The sequence below is a fragment of the Coffea eugenioides genome, chromosome 1 (assembly GCF_003713205.1).
Source record: "Coffea eugenioides isolate CCC68of chromosome 1, Ceug_1.0, whole genome shotgun sequence".
Lineage (NCBI taxonomy): Eukaryota > Viridiplantae > Streptophyta > Magnoliopsida > Gentianales > Rubiaceae > Coffea > Coffea eugenioides.
In genome coordinates this window covers 9,862,136-9,880,343 of record NC_040035.1, presented here as the reverse complement: position 1 = coordinate 9,880,343, position 18,208 = coordinate 9,862,136, and the positions used below count along the sequence as shown (strand labels likewise).

General features: G+C 33.8%; 2 protein-coding genes and 1 long non-coding RNA gene across 3 annotated transcripts; 1 reads left to right on the top strand and 2 right to left on the bottom strand.

The window, feature by feature from the left end:
- Positions 1–2,793: 2,793 nt before the first annotated feature.
- LOC113767476 (DNA polymerase I A, chloroplastic/mitochondrial-like) lies at positions 2,794–4,771 on the bottom strand. The gene is made up of 3 exons (XM_027311586.1): positions 3,884–4,771; positions 3,531–3,722; positions 2,794–3,424 (listed from the first exon to the last, which is right to left on the bottom strand). Exons 1-3 carry the CDS (start codon positions 4,769–4,771, stop codon positions 3,227–3,229), a joined length of 1,278 nt encoding a protein of 425 aa, XP_027167387.1. The 3' UTR covers positions 2,794–3,226.
- Positions 4,772–10,824: 6,053 nt separating this feature from the next.
- LOC113783074 (isoflavone reductase homolog TP7-like) lies at positions 10,825–12,421 on the bottom strand. Its single transcript, XM_027329103.1, has 4 exons — positions 12,106–12,421; positions 11,851–11,985; positions 11,148–11,358; positions 10,825–11,004 (listed from the first exon to the last, which is right to left on the bottom strand). The coding sequence occupies exons 1-4, from the start codon at positions 12,286–12,288 to the stop codon at positions 10,988–10,990; spliced, it is 546 nt and encodes a 181-aa protein (XP_027184904.1). The 5' UTR covers positions 12,289–12,421; the 3' UTR covers positions 10,825–10,987.
- A 634-nt stretch (positions 12,422–13,055) lies between these two features.
- Positions 13,056–13,917, top strand: LOC113749835. Its single transcript, XR_003464593.1, has 2 exons — positions 13,056–13,332; positions 13,719–13,917. It is a non-coding gene; the product is annotated as an uncharacterized LOC113749835 (long non-coding RNA).
- Positions 13,918–18,208: the final 4,291 nt, after the last annotated feature.

The following is an 18,208-nucleotide window of genomic DNA, read 5'->3' as shown; positions in this document are numbered from 1 at the left end:
AATATTTAAAACTAATGATGGGTACAAAGAGCGGTATAAATTGATAACTTAGTTTGCAAAAATGAATTTAAATGAATTTACAAAAAATTAAAATAAATGGGTTATAAATGGGTAATTGGGTTACCCAATTCATTTTTTGACTTACCCATTTAATTAAATGGGTTGACTCACTTATACCCATTACCCATTTTACCCAACCCAAACCCATTCAAGTCACCCATTTTGACACCTCTAGCCATACACACACTCACACACGCAGAATATTGCAGCCAAAACTTAAAACACATTTCATGAAGTCAAAAGGTAAGGACACAGAAATTGATCTCATCTATTATCTACCTAATAGTAGGACGAGTATTTCTTTTAAGATGTTCGCAATGAGCAGGTCTGTTTAATCTAGAAACTGAGTATCTTATACTAACCAGTACCAACTACTGCTACTACTCTAAAGAATTTGATAGAGAAATGCCCAACAATTATCTGCACTAAATTAGAATTCTTATCTTCATCTTAGAAAGCCATCTAGCCTCGGCCAGACTCAACTGTTTTTCTTTGTGGTGATATGCTACAATCTTCCAACCTAGTGTGAAAGAAAAAGGAACTAGTGACGGAGAGTGATATAGGTGGTGGGTGACGGAGATTACCGCGTGGCATGTGATGGGAGAAGGGGGAAACAAAGGTTAAATTTCCATAACACAAAATCACCAGTTATATCATCAGCAGCATCAGCCATTTTTTTTCTTGCTTAAAATTGGAATTAAGATGAAGTTTTCTGAGATCAGAAGAAGGAAGGGAGGTTTCAGCCGCAAATAAGTAAAATCTGTGTGGGAGCCCAGAAGAAAGAATATAACTTGGGTCATGAAACAAGTTTGGTCAATGGTGGCGGCATTTAGTTGTTTAAAAATTTCATTATTTTTCGTTGTAGGAATTAAAAAAACAAACCAAAGTGATTTCAAATCATATATATATATATATATATAAAATAAAGTCATATCCTCATTCTTATCCCTTCATATTTTCTCTTTTCTACGTGGCTTAACGAGACGACAAGTAGTTTTCTAATAGGATTCATAGTAAATTTTATTGTTAATTGCGTTATCAAGACATAGTGCATAACACGAAATTTATGGAAAAGAAAAAATTTCAATCATATATATATAATAAAATCGTATTCTCATCCTTATCCTTTTAGTTTATCTCTTTCCTACGTGGCTTATTGACATAGCAAGTAGGTGCAACGCGCTCTATGAGTTAACCCCCTAATAACCTACGCTATTCTATCCCTCTTTTTACTCTTGCCTTTACAATTATAGATAATTCTTCCATAATTAACTCTTCCATTCTCTCACCTTTTTTTTTTCTTAACCTTAATCGTCAAGCCTAAATTTCTTGGGGATTAGTATAAATAATTTTGAATTATGTTTTTAACTCTCTCTCATCTTCAACTGAAAAGTTCGAAATATCAATTCAAATATTAGATTATCTTTATCAGATTATCGCTATCGAAGATGCTCTACATTTTAACTTATATATATGGTTATTGATCTATTACTCATCACTTTATCAAGCAGTGCAGATGTTTACACTTTTCCACAATGTTTTTGGAAAGTTTTTTTTTTTTTACTTCAATGCAAGGACCGGATTCGGAATTTCGTTTTTATTCCCTTCAATGCAAGAACTGCATTTGGACTTTGTTTATACTCGTTGTATTTGGTTTGTAATTTCCTACACCTTCTTCATAGCTAGGTCATTGAATTTGAATTTTCTAAATCTTTAAAAGTTACAATTTAGTTTTTATTTCTGGTAAGGTTTTTGTAATTAAGTTGTTATTTCAATTTATGGATTCACTCTTCAATTCAAGTAGAACGCATATTGCTTTTTTGGTTAGTGATTTAAAAGTGGCCTTTTGAACTATGTGTTTTCACACGATTTTTTAATTGCCTTTGACAATTTATTAATTATCTTCAACAACATATTAATTTTTTTTTATTTTCTAGGTTTCTGGGGTTAAAAAAATTTTGTCCAGTTTTTAATGTTTTCTTTTAGACTTTGGTAGAAAGTTTTTAAAGAACAAGAAGGTGTCACTGATTACATAAATGGCAAGACTATTTAGATTGTCATACAGCAGTTCACGTCATGTAATATACATCAGACTATGTAGATTTTTTATGTTTTTTGACTTAATAGCAAAATACATCTTATGTTTTCATTTTGGTTTCTATTAGCCATGAACAGATTTAGAAGGTTGTTGTGTTCCTATGACTTGATTGATTCTGAATTCTTATCTTTTATTAATATTTCATTCGGCTTCTTTTCTTTTCACATTAACCTTTAAGCCATTTATATTAAGTACCAAAATTGATGTTTTGGTAACGGGTTGGCCATTCTTTTGTTTATAGAAGATCAGCCAAGATTTGATCTTCCCTATTTTCAAGTCACTACAACAAAAATGCCCTTTAGCGGCATTTAAAGGTGTCAGTATAGATAATCTAAGCTGACATTTTATCTTTCCTCACACCTGGGACGAGTGTTGTCCCTTCCAATGTGGGGATAGCCTCGTAGCATTAAAATGTGTCAGGAAAACTATGTTGTTATAGCATCTCATCTACCAACAAAAATATTTTTCTTGATAATTGAAAGTGTCAAGATAGCTATTCTACCACATTAGAATATTGCTTTAGAAGCTACGCTATGCTAACACTTTTAATTGCTAGGAATACATAGGTAAAGAGAAATTAATCACACCATATAATAACACCGAGATCCAATGTAGAACAACAAATAAACCTTCACTTCATTCATGCCACAATTATGTCAGATATACAAGTCTTTGAACTTTCCATTGAAACTCTAAGTTCTTTCAGAAGAAAAGAAACTATACTAATCTACTAACTTCGCTATAGATGCCATTCCGTACCTATAAAAAAATCAAACAACTAAAAGGAGGACCACCATTGCCTGAATTCAATGACATAACAATTCAAAAAAAAAAAGGAAAAAAAAGTTGATATTTAACTCCATGGGTCATCCCATCCCTTGGGGCCCTCTCTTTTGACAAAGTTTAACATTGCCTGGACAGCTTCCTGAACTCTGTTGGATAGGGCATGGTTTCCCCATTCAATTTCAACCTTTCTACACCACCCATTGCTCTGCACAGATTCAGGAGCTTCAAGTGAACAGAAATTTTTTTCTTCCCAAAGATGGTTTTGCATTGACACCTTACCAATCAACTCTTCACCAAGGCATAACCTAGCATCAGACATGACAGAAGAATCACGGTAAGGGCTTCCAGAGAATACCCACCTTCTAATCTTCTTGATGAATTCCACAATCGGGCCATGTGCATTGTATCAGCATGGAAACCATCAAGTTTAAGTCCATAATTCTCTATAACATGGTTATCAAAGCTATAGTTGTGCCACACCTACAAAAAAACAAGCCAGTGCAGTTCCCCACATGGCATATAATCATTCGAAGAACTGATGAGCAACAAAGAGCCCCACATAGAATTACATACAAAAAATCTTTACCTTTTTAATTGACGGGTCTTCAAAAAAAGGAGCAAATTCAGCCAAAAGATTCCTCCCGTCCTCATCAAGAAGATCTACCCAGATACAAGACTTGCCATTTCCAAAATTCGCTTCCGGTCCACAATAAATACTGCAGCATACAATTTCTCCATGATCAACTGGTGTTTCCTGCTTAACATCAATCTTTGATACCTAGACATTAGCAGAAACCAGTAAAATGAGCTCCCAAAAAAAAATTGAATGCTACTGGAGAGAACATGAATATTAAGCGAATAAGATAATTAAAGTACAGAATTCAACTGGTTGTATGCAAATGTAAAATAGTCTAAAAGCAAGTCAAATGAAAAACATACTTCCGTGTCACATGCATGGACCATATGCCTGTATTGATTTGTGAGCATACCAACTACTTCCTTTGCAGCAGAGACAGTATCAACCACAAGAACCTTGTCATAAATGCAACCAAGCCTCTCACGAAGATTTGACTGGATAATAGCTTCTGGTTCCACAGATCCTTTTCCTGTGGGGGTTCCATTTATTTTGTCAACACCAACAGACTTTTCAGCAGCAGCCTCCCTTTTTGTTACATTATGAGCACTGCCTTTATCAATTGAGGGATACTTTTCTTTCTGTTCTTCGAATAATTTTGGCAGGGAAATTTTAGGTTGGGAAGACTTTGGAAGTAACTGCATTGTCCTCGGAGAGATTTTCCAGTGTATATCTGCTTGTTGGCTATTTGATGTATAAGACTGTCTGCTACTTGAAAAGTTGTCCTTCATCTCACGATCTGGTGCAATTGTATTCACACTTACGATATTCGGTAGGCTAAGGTTTCCTGAAGAACAAGCTGAATCATGAACATTTCTGAACGAGAGAGGTGAATTACTAGTAGATGGACAAGATAAGTCATTATCAGTGCTTTGTTGTCTAAATTTGTGATCACTTCCATCTGTCAAACTAGGCAAACTAGAAGTCCGTTCAGCACAATAAGCTTCCTTTCTTCTCTTATAGTATTGAGTCACGTCACCCCAGGATTTGTAAGTAGGCCTCTGATAGTCATGCACAAACACATGACTCCTACTTGATATCTTCACAACGGAATGATCAGAAGCAGGGCCATTTGAGACATTTGAGAAGGATACGTAGCCAGAATGGGTTTTGCAATATTCTGGCCTGAGAGTCACGGTGTCATGAAAGCCCAAAGCCAACAAAATACTCAAATAAAATAAATGAAAATACATTATTTTGTCACACAAATTGAACTCATGACAAGTACAAACATTTGCATTATCAACTATTTATCCTATGTTTAATGAATTTGTACAAATCTCAATAGCATTACAGCTCTCTCTGACATATGGTGCTATGGAACAGATATTCTTACAGCAGAACAGAAAAGCAGTTTTCAAGTGAACAAAAGTGCAGAACAGAAAAGTGAACAGATATCCTTACATGTTCATTTCTGACTATGTAAACCCAAATCACCAAATGACAAAAAATAATTACCCAAAAAGAACTCAAAATCAGACAAAAGTAAACAAAAGAAAATTTTCAAAAATTAGAGAAAAATAGAAAAATAATAGTGAATAATACCTTAAGATACTTAAGCTTCAAATTTCCATAGACGACTCCAAACGTGAAGGCTGAAGCACGAGCCACCTGCCACCAGTTATACGAAAACGAAAAAAAAATCCAAATTAGATCAGACATCAATGAAATTGTGAGAAATTAAAGCTGGCGGAGGTGGATGGTTAACCAAGGCGAGAGTGCTGGTGCTGGAGTAGGGTCCAGGAGGAGGCGACATTTGCTGCTGATCGCTGAAATCGAAGAAAGAATAACTGCAGATGCTGCGAATACTGCCCCAAATCTAAGGTCTCTCTCAGACTCAGAGCCCTAATTTTCGTCGGACACCAGTTTGGAAATTAGAAATGTTGGGGAGATGGGCAAGGGCTTCCCTTAGCTCCTGCATTATTCAGTAAGGAAAAAGGCCCAAAAAGGTAACTCTTTTTGCAGGAAACCACCAACCAAATTTACATATAGAAAAATTGCAGAGTATAACCTGTTCATCAACGACATCGATATCTGCGAGCATGCGGCTGGATTTCTTACCGGAATTGCCTAATTCGTTTGCTAAGAAATAATTTCTGGAGAATCCGAACTCGTCCTTTTCGATGTCATGTTGTTCCATTTTCTGGTTTTGACGAACCTAAACCTGATGATGAGAGGGAAGGAGTAGGGGCAACGGGACGGCGGAGGTAGGGAGCAGAGGAGAGGAGAGTGGCCGAGAGAGGCGGAGGGCAAAAATTTAGGCAACCGAGAGAAATCAATTTAGGGCAAAAATTTATCATGCAATTACATCCCTTCAATGGGAAAGCAAGGGTAGTTTGATTGCGGAGAGATTCAACAGAAAAGACTCTGCGGGAAAGCAAAATTTTGGCCAAGAGTTTTGAGAGATAGTTTGCCGAGAGAGAGAGTTTCTGCGAGAGATAGAGAAGAAGCAAAATTTCACTAGGAGGCAAAATGAAATTTTGAGATTTCACTAAGTGTTTTGGCAAAGGGATCTTCCACCAAAATCAAATGACGTCGTTTTGTGTTTTAATTTTTTTTTGGTGTATCTCACATTTCCGCAAGTGTCATAATAGGGAGTCTAGAGGTACATTATTATTTTTATGTCAAATAAAATAAAAAAAATTAGAGTATATATTATTGAGTTGATAACTAGTGTCATGATAGAAGTGTTATAATGGCACAAACCAGCAAGTGTCCTTATAGACATGTCAGAAAAGACCATTTTTGTTGTAGTGAGTTTTTGAATGTCATCATATTGTCGATTTTTTTTTTTGCATTTTTGAATTTATTAATCACTGAATTAGATATTTAAATTTACATTATAAGACTATTTTTGAATAACAATGTATTTAAGAAAGACAATAATAGATTATACAATAAGTTTGTATTTTATGCAAATATTTTTATGAACTACACTAAATAATTTATTATTTTTAGACAATTCTCATTCAACGAATGGGTACAAAACTAGTTATATCAGTAGGTAGGACTTGTTTTAAGTATTGCTAGGTTAATAAACCTAACAAGTGTGATTAAGCTCTCTAGTTTAATTTAATCACACCAAATCATGATCACTTATTGACGTTTTTACTTGATTGGACGGCCGACTAATTCTCTTTTCTGTTTTCTTATATTAATCTGTTATCTACCCAAAAAAGCATCATCTCGATAAGTAATTAAATAGAGCAATTTGGTTTGCTTCTAACAATTTTCGTCAAACAGATAAACTTTGATTTGAATTCTTACTTATCCTTGATTATCAGCATCTAATAGCTTGTTTGCGATGGCTTCCCAGTTTAAAGTAGTGCTTATTGGGACACTTAACTGCCTCAAAGTGTACAAGTGTAGTTCTTGGAAGTCTTCTTACTAGAATATTTTTCTAACCAATAGACAAAGTGGCTAAGGAAATGTGGAGCCAATTTTGGTCATCTTGCTACCATGCCTGGTTCCCACATGAGTGTTGGTTTTGGTTGAGGGAAAGACAGGCAAAAGTCTGAGGCTTTTTTCCCTTTTTCTTTTTTTGGAATGAAATAATTATATGATGTGCTGTTGGTCAATACTCAATAAGATAATTGCAATTTTTAGTGGATGCATGTGTGTTGGTTTGTGTCTAATATATTTGTGTGTTGAATACAAAGTTATTAAATGGGAGAAATGATGGTAGTTGTTGGCTCTTGGTTCAAGAAAATGGATTAATACAAAGTTATTTTTTGGTTGTTCGATCTTGTTTTGTATTTTAATGTTATTGTTTTTTTTTTTTTTTTTTTATAAACGGTTACTTTATTTCATAAAAAGGAGGGCATACATCTCAAGCAAACTAGAAAACACAAGCGGTATTTTAATGTTAATTGTTTATTATTAAATGGCCTGTGTTTTTTTTTTTTTGTTATTGAAAGCCGGCAACAAATGTTTATCCTTTTCATTAAATTACCTACTACAAAAAAATTGATTTCTGCGTGAGACATATTTCTCATTTCATTCATAAATCTTTGAATAAATATTTATGCTTCCATTAAATTATTTTGTATTTATTATTAAAAGCCATTAATAAATGTTTATCCTTTTCGTTAAATTACCTATTACAAGGAATTAACCCTTGTGTGGGATGCGTAATTAATTTGTCCTTTGATTCTGAATAAATGTTTATGCTCATCGTTAAATTATATTATATTGTAGAAGGAATTAATGTATACATTAAAAAAGAAGTTATTGTTTATATTATCTTATTATATTATTAAATGTCCTGTGCTTATTAGGATAAAATGTTTATTGTTGTGATTAATTTATTTGGTATAAACAATTAGTTTGTTTTTGGTGTAGTTTGTATTATTCTTATTATTAAATGGGTGTTATTTTTTGTGTAAAATGTTTATCCTTCTAATTAAATTACTTCATACAAACAATTAGCTTGTTTTTGGTGTAAAGAATTAATATTTTCCTTTCAAAATTAATTAATTTGTATTTTATATCATTTTCATTGAATGTGCTATCATTTTCATTATTAAATTAGTAAATTATTTTTCCTTATTTTCATTAAAAAAATAGTATGATGGTTATTATTATAATCTTTAATTAATAATTATTTTCCCTATTAAATTATTGGGTCTAAACAAATTATTACTAGCTTTGAATTATCTTTTTTTAGCTGGAGAAAATATTAAAGAAGGGCGTTAATGTCATTTTCGTTTGGAGCAAGAGTGCCCCGCCTTTTCTTTTAGGAGCTTTCACTTTATGCTAACTGTTTCTTAAATACAATGGCCATCATGATCGTGCACATTCCAGCTCCTATTCTTAATAAACTATAATTTTTCAATAATTTTTCACATTAATTAAATACAATTCTTTTAAATATCAATGCAATTTCCACAATTCTTCTTTTTTTTTTGACTTTTTTCAGTCAAAATGTTTCTATCCTTACATTCTCCATCATATGATTTCATATTTTGATCATTCTTTACCAAATACTTTACTAGAAATCTATTCTATGTAATTTAAATACTTGTGAATTTGAACACACCATATTCACTATATATATCCAATATAAATCGAAATTACATTCCCAATAAATAATCCTCTTTTCAAACTTCCAAAATTTCCCTGAATAATATTTAATCCAGAAAAACAAACACGCACGTATACATCCAAACCCATTGCTAACATAATGAAACATAATCTTGAATACTATAACATATGCAAAACCGTGCAGGTCAAATATTCCTGGAATCTTGATGTTTAAAATGCAGATCTAAGAAGACTTTATAATGTTTAGGGCAATGCAAGAAACAGATTAGGCGTCTCTAGAATTTCAAACTATGTTACTGACAAAGACAGATGAGTAATCAAACAGAAAAGCTTTGAGTTCAATTAGTACTAAATTTTATCACGAATGTCTGCACCTAACAGCTGGAGGTTTGATCATCTTCCATGTTATTGATCTAGCTTTAAGTGTGCTGTTGGAAGTGTTCGCAGAACATACTTTATCCTAAACTGACCCTCTTGTAACCCAATCTCTGTAATGCTGTAAGTGTAATTTGTATTCATGTAGCAATTAGTGTTAGGCAAGGCCTCGAACGAGTCAAAAAATGGAGCATTAAAATTTGCTTTGGCTTCCTTTCTTGTAGGGGAAACACGGGGAAGAGATGTACAAGAGGAAGGTTTTGGAGTAGTTTTCTAGAAGAGCACTTGTTCCTACAACGCTGCACAAGGAACCATTGACACCAGAACCATTATTAGTATAAAATGGCATAGAAATTTTGTAGAGGGGATAAATTTATACACCATGATTCACTTGAGCTGTTGCTAAAACGAATTTGGTCTAGATTATTGTGCAAACCATCAAGAGACAAGTGTTAGAAGGTGGTTTGCCCCGATTGTAAATATAATGTTGATATGTTATTTTACAGTAGAACATATTTTTTCCTTCGTTCTCCCCTTCCCCTGTGGTAGTTCCTGACAACAAAGGCACCAATAGAAAGGTATTTCAATTTATAGACTTGTTTTAAAAGGTTAATTTTGACTCATGGGCAAAAAGAAGGGAAAATTGAGGAAGAAATGCAATAACTGTAACAAGTCAATAATATTACATATGGTTCAGTCTACATTAATTTCAAGATGTTATCATTGTCTTTAATCTTCTTATCTTCTCTTCTTAACTTTTGGTTTTTCCAGTCTGTTGAATCAAATCTCTACAAAAACTCCCACCAGTTTAATCTAAACCGTCCAAAGGGTGGTGGTTACCACCAATGCATTAACCCTTACCTCCCACCAATTTGTCAAATTAAAGTGCCTTTACTTAAAAAATCCAGGCGGATGCATAGTGCATCCGTTTGGTCCAGTAGCGGTTCAATCTCTTTTGGGTTACTCTTGGATCTCTTGAGGTCCTCCCTCTCCTCCTTAGTTTAGGATAATTTATCGTATCGACAAAAAAAAAAGTAATCTAAATGGGCTCTTATATTGAGCTCAAATCAGTATACTAATACGACATCTAGATTCTATTAGTTGCATGGGCCCTCCATCCCCAATTGGAGAAGCTTGGTTCGGCCTCAGATAGCCCAAAATGCATTGTCTTTTATCACATGTGGATACTGTTGAATGGCTCGTTTTAACTGTGTAGAAACCTATATTAAAGAGAGTTAAATTACACTTACCTCTTGTAAGATTCAATATAATTATTAAAATTTCTTATCTAGTTTCTATAATTACCCTCTCTCCTCTCTCCACAACTAGGGTAGCCACAGTTCATATTTAAATCAGGTCCAGAGATTTATTGAATCGAAACCGGAACTACAACTATGACTAAAAATTCAGGTTCAGGTTTATTAAAAACATGATTCAGAATCAAAACCAGCGGTTTGTAACCAATTCAAACAGTCCAAAAAAAATACTTGCTATTTAAATTTATTTGGCTAGTTTAGAGTTCAATATCAATAGGCATCACCCAATACCAGCAGACTCAATCCCATCTGAGTAATCCATTGTCTCATCTCATTAGTAAGTCTAAATCCCACAACTAATCTAAATAGGAGATCAATCCAATCTAATCAATAATGAGGTATTCTTTAAAAAATTTGCATCATTTTTCTTTTTTCTTACACATGATAATACAATAAAAGCTATTTGTTTTTTTACATTCATTGTGATATTTTCTTAGAATCAATTTTATAATAATAAGTGTTTAAGTATAACTGAAAAAATTGGAATTGTAATGAAAAAAAAGAACGGTAATTGGAGCAAAGTCAGAACCTAAACCACAGGTTCAAGAATCGTAATCATAATCATAACCATTCCTACAAGGGCAGGTTCTGGTTCCACTAATGTAGACAACTTTGTTCAATGCTCTTGGATCATCAACAGTTTTGATGGTGAAGGTACCAATGTCATGTTCTTCATTAAAAACAGCTACAATCTAAACGTTAAAAAAAAAAAAAATTTTTAGGCACCGGTACAATATTCACCTTCTTACGGAATAAGTTTAGCAGAGGATAAGAACATGATCAGGTGAAGTAGGTGAAAAAGAATAAAATAACCAAGTGATATTGCATGCCTTACCTTTAGCATTTCCATCTCCCAAGATGGCTCCTGGCTGCAACAAGGTTGGAAGAAAATATCCAGCAAAAGCGTTAGATGAGAGACAAGTGTAAGGGATCCCTGCTGCCTCAGTAGCTCTACGAAGCTGAGACTTTCCTGCAAATGCAGACTTGGCAGGCTCTACTGCATTTTGGCGATCCACATCAACTCCAAACTCCGAAGGGTAGAATTTCTGAGAATTTTACCATATCATGTGTCAGAATTTGGAAATGATAGTAGATAAAAACTGACACAAATTATACTCTATTAAATTTCATTCCAATCAGCAATCTTTTCCTCAAATTCACAGATTGTCAAGATCACAATGGATTTTAAAATGACTAAAAGAATCTCAATTAGCTCTGCCCAATAGATAGGCTTAAAATCGACTGAAATTTCAATTATGCAAATTGCCAATTAATCTTAGTTGCTTCTCGGCTCTGAAAATGGGGAAGTATTATATACATGATTCACATGTATCATCAAGCTCTACAAACGACACATACAACCTTTAAATACATGAATTTCGTGTGCATTATCAAAATTTACTATATTTCGACAATTAAAAACCTTTAATGATCTAAATTGCAGAGCTACAGATCTGCAACAGAAGAAAAACAACAAACGTATTCAAATACATTCCCCTGTGAGAATCATTAGTAACAAGACCACATAAACAACACACCTTGACATTTCCAGCTTCTTTAATTGCATCAATGATCTTCCTCTGATCATTCAATTGTCCGTTACCAACAGTTAAGATGACCACATCCACCTGTTTTATGGCCTTCACTAAACTTTCATGATCATACAAGTCACCCTGCTCCAAGGAAGAATTCGAATATCAAGAACAAAAATAAGCATCACCAGCTCAAAGGGAAAAAAAAGGAATCCCGATTTACAGAACTGTCAAATTAATTGAAAAATTAACGCTGCTTACATGAACAAGAGTCGCCCCAGAGTTCTTGAAGCCTTCAACAAATTTTCCCTTAACAGGATCAGAAACTGTAGATTCTCTAACCAGCACAAAGGTGGGATGGCCAGCCTTAGTGCTGGCCTCAACTATAAACTCGCCAATGTATCCTGTTCCACCAATGATCAAAATCTTGCTTTTTTCTGGCATTCTTGAATATTCTGAGATATCTAAAAATGAAGGGTTACGGAGAGTGTTTTAAACTGATGCGGAGCAACAGGGAAAGAATGAAGTCTGGGGACGAGGGCATGCTGAGGAACTCTCTTTAAGCAATTTGAGGTTAGCTTGGATGTTACTAAAGAGACATTTCACGTCACTCACTCAAGCAAAAGGAATCTATTAAATTGAGTTGCATTTGATCGATGATAAAGGTTTGGTACATGATAGAGCAATTATTGGGCTCATTTTGTGCTGTTATTCTGTGCTAAGTATTGAGATTTTGTTCATATTTGATGTTTATGTAAATTGTAGGTGATCGGTATCAAAAGTGATCTCCCGAGACAAATTTTCAGAAGACTCTTTATTTTATGACATGTTCACGCCAGAAGCTGAAGGAAGGCATTTAAAAGACCGACCATGGTTGTTAAAATCGCGATCCGGATCGTAGGATCGTACGATCCTACGATCCAGAAAATCAAAATCGATCCAGATCGCATAAGAATCGTAAATTTCATTAATCTATGTAGAATCGAGGTAGGATCGGTAGGATCGTGTAGGATGTACGATCCTACCTCGATCCTACAAATTTTCCCTAATTTGTGAAATTGATACTCCATTTTGCAACTAAATCAAAACATTTGGGGTGGGCTTGTAATTTATCAAAGGATTGCAGCCCTTAGTTGCAATGTTTTAACATTTTTGACCACATGGACTCAAAAAGCTCCGTCAAAACTCAAAAAAGCTTCGGTACTCTTCATCTTCTCAAGCAATCCTTTTCCTTTCTCCTTTGTCGTTTCTCTTTGCTGCGGTCCTGCCCAAATCCCTAAATTAAAGCTTCAATCTCTAGCCTCCAGCACCGCCACCCTAAATTAAAGCTTCAATCTCTGTCGCCGTTGCCATGGCTTCGACGGCCAACAGCACTTCGTTGTCCTCCGAGGACCCGAGCAAGAAGGTCCGAAAACCCTACACCATTACCAAGTGAAGGGAGAGCTGGACAGAACCCGAGCACAAGTCGTTCCTCGAAGCACTCCAATTGTGAGTCTCGCTTCACTTTCAAATTTATTGCATCTGTTGTTGAATTATCGCCTTTGGAGTTCTTCAATTTTGGGTTTTGACGGGACTGTTCACAAATGGGTAATGTCTCGCGACGATTGAATTGGAAATTTGAATGAGTTCCCTAGGTTATAATTGTTTAGTTTGAAGTTGAATTGTAGTTTGTGACTGCCAGTCTTTAATTCTATAGTAATCAGTAGAAGGTCCTTCATATACTAGATTATGTACATGTAGTTCATCCTTGTTTCATTAGCTAATTTTGTCACAATTTAGCTGGATATTAGGGGCATCCCTCGTTATTTAATAATTACTTACATGCTTCAATACGTATAACTTGTTAATTGTTTACTTGTTTGTATGATATGTAGGTTTGACCGTGATTGGAAAAAGATTGAAGCATTTGTTGGATCGAAGAATTGGGATGGTGAAGATGATTGGAAAAATAATGATTTTGATAATGTGAATTATGGGGATACTGAATTTGATGAAAATGATGACAATGATTGGTTATAAATTAATGTATTTATGAATTATTACGATACTTGAAAACGATGAATTGTTACTATTTTATTTTTATTTTTTCATGTTTGTTTAAACTTGACAGATGACATTTTAGTAGTTAATTTTGATTTTGAAAATCGTTTTAGATGTTTGGCTTTTTAGTATTTGTGAAGGTTGATGATTATTTTATATTTGAAATTATAATTGTGTAAATTGTGAAGCATTTGGTTTTAAGACTTGAAATTATGACAGATGACAGGTTTATATTCTCTTTTTTATTACTTGTCAGATATTAAGTAAAAAATGTTATATATTTATGAGTAACTTATTTATTTGATATCTTTTAGGATGTACAAAATGATATATGAATTTCAATTTCATTAATTTGATAAATTTAGGAGCTTTTGGTGGGATCTTACGATCCTACGATTCGATTCTACGATCCGATTCTGTGAAACTAAAATCGATTCCACGTAGAATCCCGATTTTACAAACCTTGAGACCGACCCGCAGGATTGGTAAAGGAACAAAAGAACTGGGATGCGGCTACTCTCATGTGGGCCGAAAAGGAGGTAGGGCCCAAGGAGCATTAATCCTAAAAGCTTTTGAGCTTTGACGTTTTCCTAAGGAAAGAAGGGCTGAGGCCAATAGAAAAAAAAGCCAGAATCACGTGTGATAGATTAGCTAGCTTTTAGTTTCTTTTCCCCGGCTGTCAGACGCACTTTGTTTACTTTTGCTCTGGTTCTGTACAATTTTAGGGTAGCTTTCGTTTTGCTACCCCTGGAAGACGATTTGGCTCTCTGCTTTTGTTTTGTACGACTTCCATCAGACCTTTATCTTTACCTTTCTTTTGCTCCGGTACGAACACGAAACCCAGAGATAAGAAAAACTTTTCGTTTGTCTCCTCGTTCTCTCTTCTTTCCCAACTTGTTGGTAATTAATTGAATGATTTCAATTAAATCATGCGAGATTGATATGATGAGGAGCGGCTAAGTTTCTCCTCTACCCAAAAGGTCGATGCGAAGGCACGGTTCATAACATCTGTGAGATCTAACCGAATTTTCATTATTTCTTCCAATTCGTTACTATTCGTGCGTTTCTTGGATTAATTGTTCATGGATATTTTATTAATTGAGTATCAACGGCCGGATATTTAATTTAATTTAATAGCCTACTGTAACGTTAATTAAATTGAATCCGTAATTGTTCGTTTAGTTGACAACTAGTGACAACCACCATAATTGGCTTTGTGTTGAAGAAACGTAAGATCTAGTTTAAATAAACCCTCTTAGCACGTTTATTGGTTAGGATTGAGTTTTTCTAGTTTTAATACAACTGGATAATTAAATTCCTACGGTCGTACCTAGGGTTATTTTCTGGTTAGAAAAGTAGTCAACGGTCGTACCTTGACTGTCGAAAAAGTAAGGAAGAATTGGCTGTCAGAGCTTATTGATAGCTATAACCAACCTAGTGACGAATGAATGAAATATCTTTGCATCGATAATCATTTAATTGGACCGTACCTGAAAAGTTGATCCTTTGGGTAGAATTTTATTAATTGCTATTTTTAGTAAATTGAACTTGTTGAGTTAGCTTTTGAATTTTGTTTATTTTATTTTCATCTTCATTCCATTAAATATCCCCCAATTTTGTTTTATTGACTTGGAAAGAAACAACTTCTTATCCGTTCCCTGTGGAATCAACCCTACTTACCATTGTATGCAAATTTAATACTTTTATAAACAATTCTAGTATATCGGATCAAGTAAACTCTTCGGGAATAGAGTGAATCAAGTAACTCATAGCACACCTAGGGTTCCTGCTCCAGTATTTGGATTTGTTCTATAATTAATTGTGGTAGTAATTAGGACTTTTTAGAAATTATTATTGTACATGCTCGACACCTGTCAGTACATCATCTAAGTGACCAATGAAAATAGGACTAACTTCACTCCATAACTTCCAACTCGTACCACTTTCTTGCTTTGCATTTTAAAATTTAATTTTGGACACATTGCATACTTTTGTATTCAAAACTCTTAAGTTTGTCCTATTTATATCCAATAAATGATAAAGTTAGCAAAATTAACAAGATAAAGGGCACTGTAAATTAACAATTATAACTCTATCTTTATTTATACAAATTTTCAAAATATGAACACTTGAACTCCATCTTAAAGAGGGAAGCATGGATTGGATAGTACAAGAAAAGAGAGTATAAATAACAGGTTCCGAATTCAAAACCTCACACTTACATTTAAAAGAAAAGAAAAAAATTCATATTGTTTGGGTTTTTGGGGGGGGGGTCTTGAGTTGGCTTCTAAATTAGAAGGGGTGCAAGTAGATACTTCTAGGTTCAAGACCTCATGCTTTTTCTTTTTTTTCTTTTTTAAAAAAAAACTCCATCTTAAAACTTCACCACGGTAGGAACAAATAAAAATAGAATGAAACTAAGAATTACCCTCCAAAATATTCATTTTTTGTTTCCACACCTCCTTTTGGGGTGAAGAATTTACATGAAACATTATTTAAGTGTCTTTATCAAATTAGTGCTCTTCTCCCAAAAATAGAATCCATTTGCAGAGATTTGGTTTGGTTTTGTTACTTGAAAACAATATGGGGAGGTGAGAGAAGAAGCGAGCCAGGACTAGATTCAACTTATAAATGAATGGAGCCAGCAATGGTGGTCAAACACATCAACGCTAATGAATCAAAAACAAATACTAATACCAATGGTAAATGTTAAAGACCGGCACCCCGAAAGAGTCGTGACCTGAATTGACAAGAAAATCTTACCAAACATTGTTCAGTTTTCAGTCTTCACGCACTATTTATCGCATGAAATTTCTAGATTCCTTCTAGAAAGTCATCTCCCGAACACTTGAAGAAGACAAAAGGGCGTTCGGTAAAACTGAAAAATACTGTAAAATCTAAAATCTGAACACTAAGAAATTTAAATACTAAAATATTATTTTTGGTAAATCTATTAAGGGATACATGTTTCATAATCAGTTGAACTTGAATATCGAATTGCATGTATACCATATAACTTTGGTACTAATACAGGTTAGTAAATGAGGCGAGTCGAATTGATTGTTTGACTTTTGAACTTGTGATCTAACAAGTGGGAAATAATGGATCCTATAACCTATTATTTCCTTGATGTTGGATGTGCCACTTATAAAGAAATTCTTTGCTTGGTTTTGAGTCTAAAATTACATCAAAGATGACTCATAAAGAAATCTTGAGTCTAAACTCGAAATCAAGTTTGACTCTATCAACACATGAACTAAGCTTAAATAAGCCGGAGCTTTAAAAAACTCAAGTGAATTTGAAAATCCTATAGAAATTTGTGACCCAGCAAATTTAACCAATTTAATCAACTTACTAAATAAAAATAATTCCACAAAATATAAGAAGGTGCACCAAATACTTTTCACAAAACAATGTTTAAACAATCAAGATAAGTTAAATATACATAATCATTAAGAAAAATTAGACATATTAGCTCTAAAAAATATACAAATGATTCCAAACGAGTTTAAACCGGTTATTCAAGAGCCGAGTTTATTAAATAAGCTTAATTTTATGTTTGAACTAGACTGGTTCAATTAAAGAAACGAATCGAACTCTAAGTCAAGCTTCACTAATATTATGTTCTCATCTTTTGTAATCAATTAGTTTTTTTTAAATATTAATTTAAAAGTGTGTGTTTGCAAGAGAAAATGTATATTTTAGTGTATGTAGATGGATTTTGTTGTGAGTAACTGTTGGCATGAAAAATACACGCACAACGGAAGCAATTTTAGCACATATAAAAATATGTGAGAAGAGAAAGAGAGTAGACACACAAACAAATACTCAACTATTTATTAACTCATAACATAATAATAACAAATATCAAGTCATAGCCTTTCGCTCACAATAACTCATAAATCTCAACTATGAGACTGCCTCTCAAACCTATTTTTTAATACTCAACTCAACTCTCCAACTAATAACTTACTAGATTGGTAGTATTTATAAACTACAAAGTTTCGTAAGACAAATACAATTGTAAACCGAAACTTATTTGAAAATTAATTTGAGATTTTTTAAACCAATACAGTTGTACGCGGTAAAATTTCAAGTCTGCAAACAAAACAAGAAATATACACGACAAATGTGTAATATAAATTTAAGAAAATATGTGAGTACAATCTCTGAGGTTTTCTCGAACTTGTAGAGAGTTTCCCTCGATTCTCCTCCTCGAATGCTAATCCAAGGGCTTCGCAGCTTGTTCTTGGATCTACCACCGATTCCTTCAAATCTTGATATAGAAGATTTGAAGAACTTTAGAAGATATTTGAAGATTCAA

What these genes read in the sequence shown, in the direction of transcription:
- LOC113767476 (XM_027311586.1), bottom strand. Translation starts at nt 4,771, where the DNA reads ATGTATTTTCATTTATTTTATTTGAGTATTTTGTTGGCTTTGGGCTTT. An exon ending in TCCATGCATGTGACACGGAA is followed by an intron (nt 3,723 to 3,883) that starts GTATGTTTTTCA and finishes GCTAATGTCTAG; the next exon opens with GTATCAAAGATTGATGTTAA. An exon ending in AAGACCCGTCAATTAAAAAG is followed by an intron (nt 3,425 to 3,530) that starts GTAAAGATTTTT and finishes GTTTTTTTGTAG; the next exon opens with GTGTGGCACAACTATAGCTT.
- LOC113783074 (XM_027329103.1), bottom strand. Translation starts at nt 12,288, where the DNA reads ATGCCAGAAAAAAGCAAGATTTTGATCATTGGTGGAACAGGATACATT. An exon ending in CTGGGGCGACTCTTGTTCAT is followed by an intron (nt 11,986 to 12,105) that starts GTAAGCAGCGTT and finishes TCCTTGGAGCAG; the next exon opens with GGTGACTTGTATGATCATGA. An exon ending in AAGAAGCTGGAAATGTCAAG is followed by an intron (nt 11,359 to 11,850) that starts GTGTGTTGTTTA and finishes TAAAATTCTCAG; the next exon opens with AAATTCTACCCTTCGGAGTT.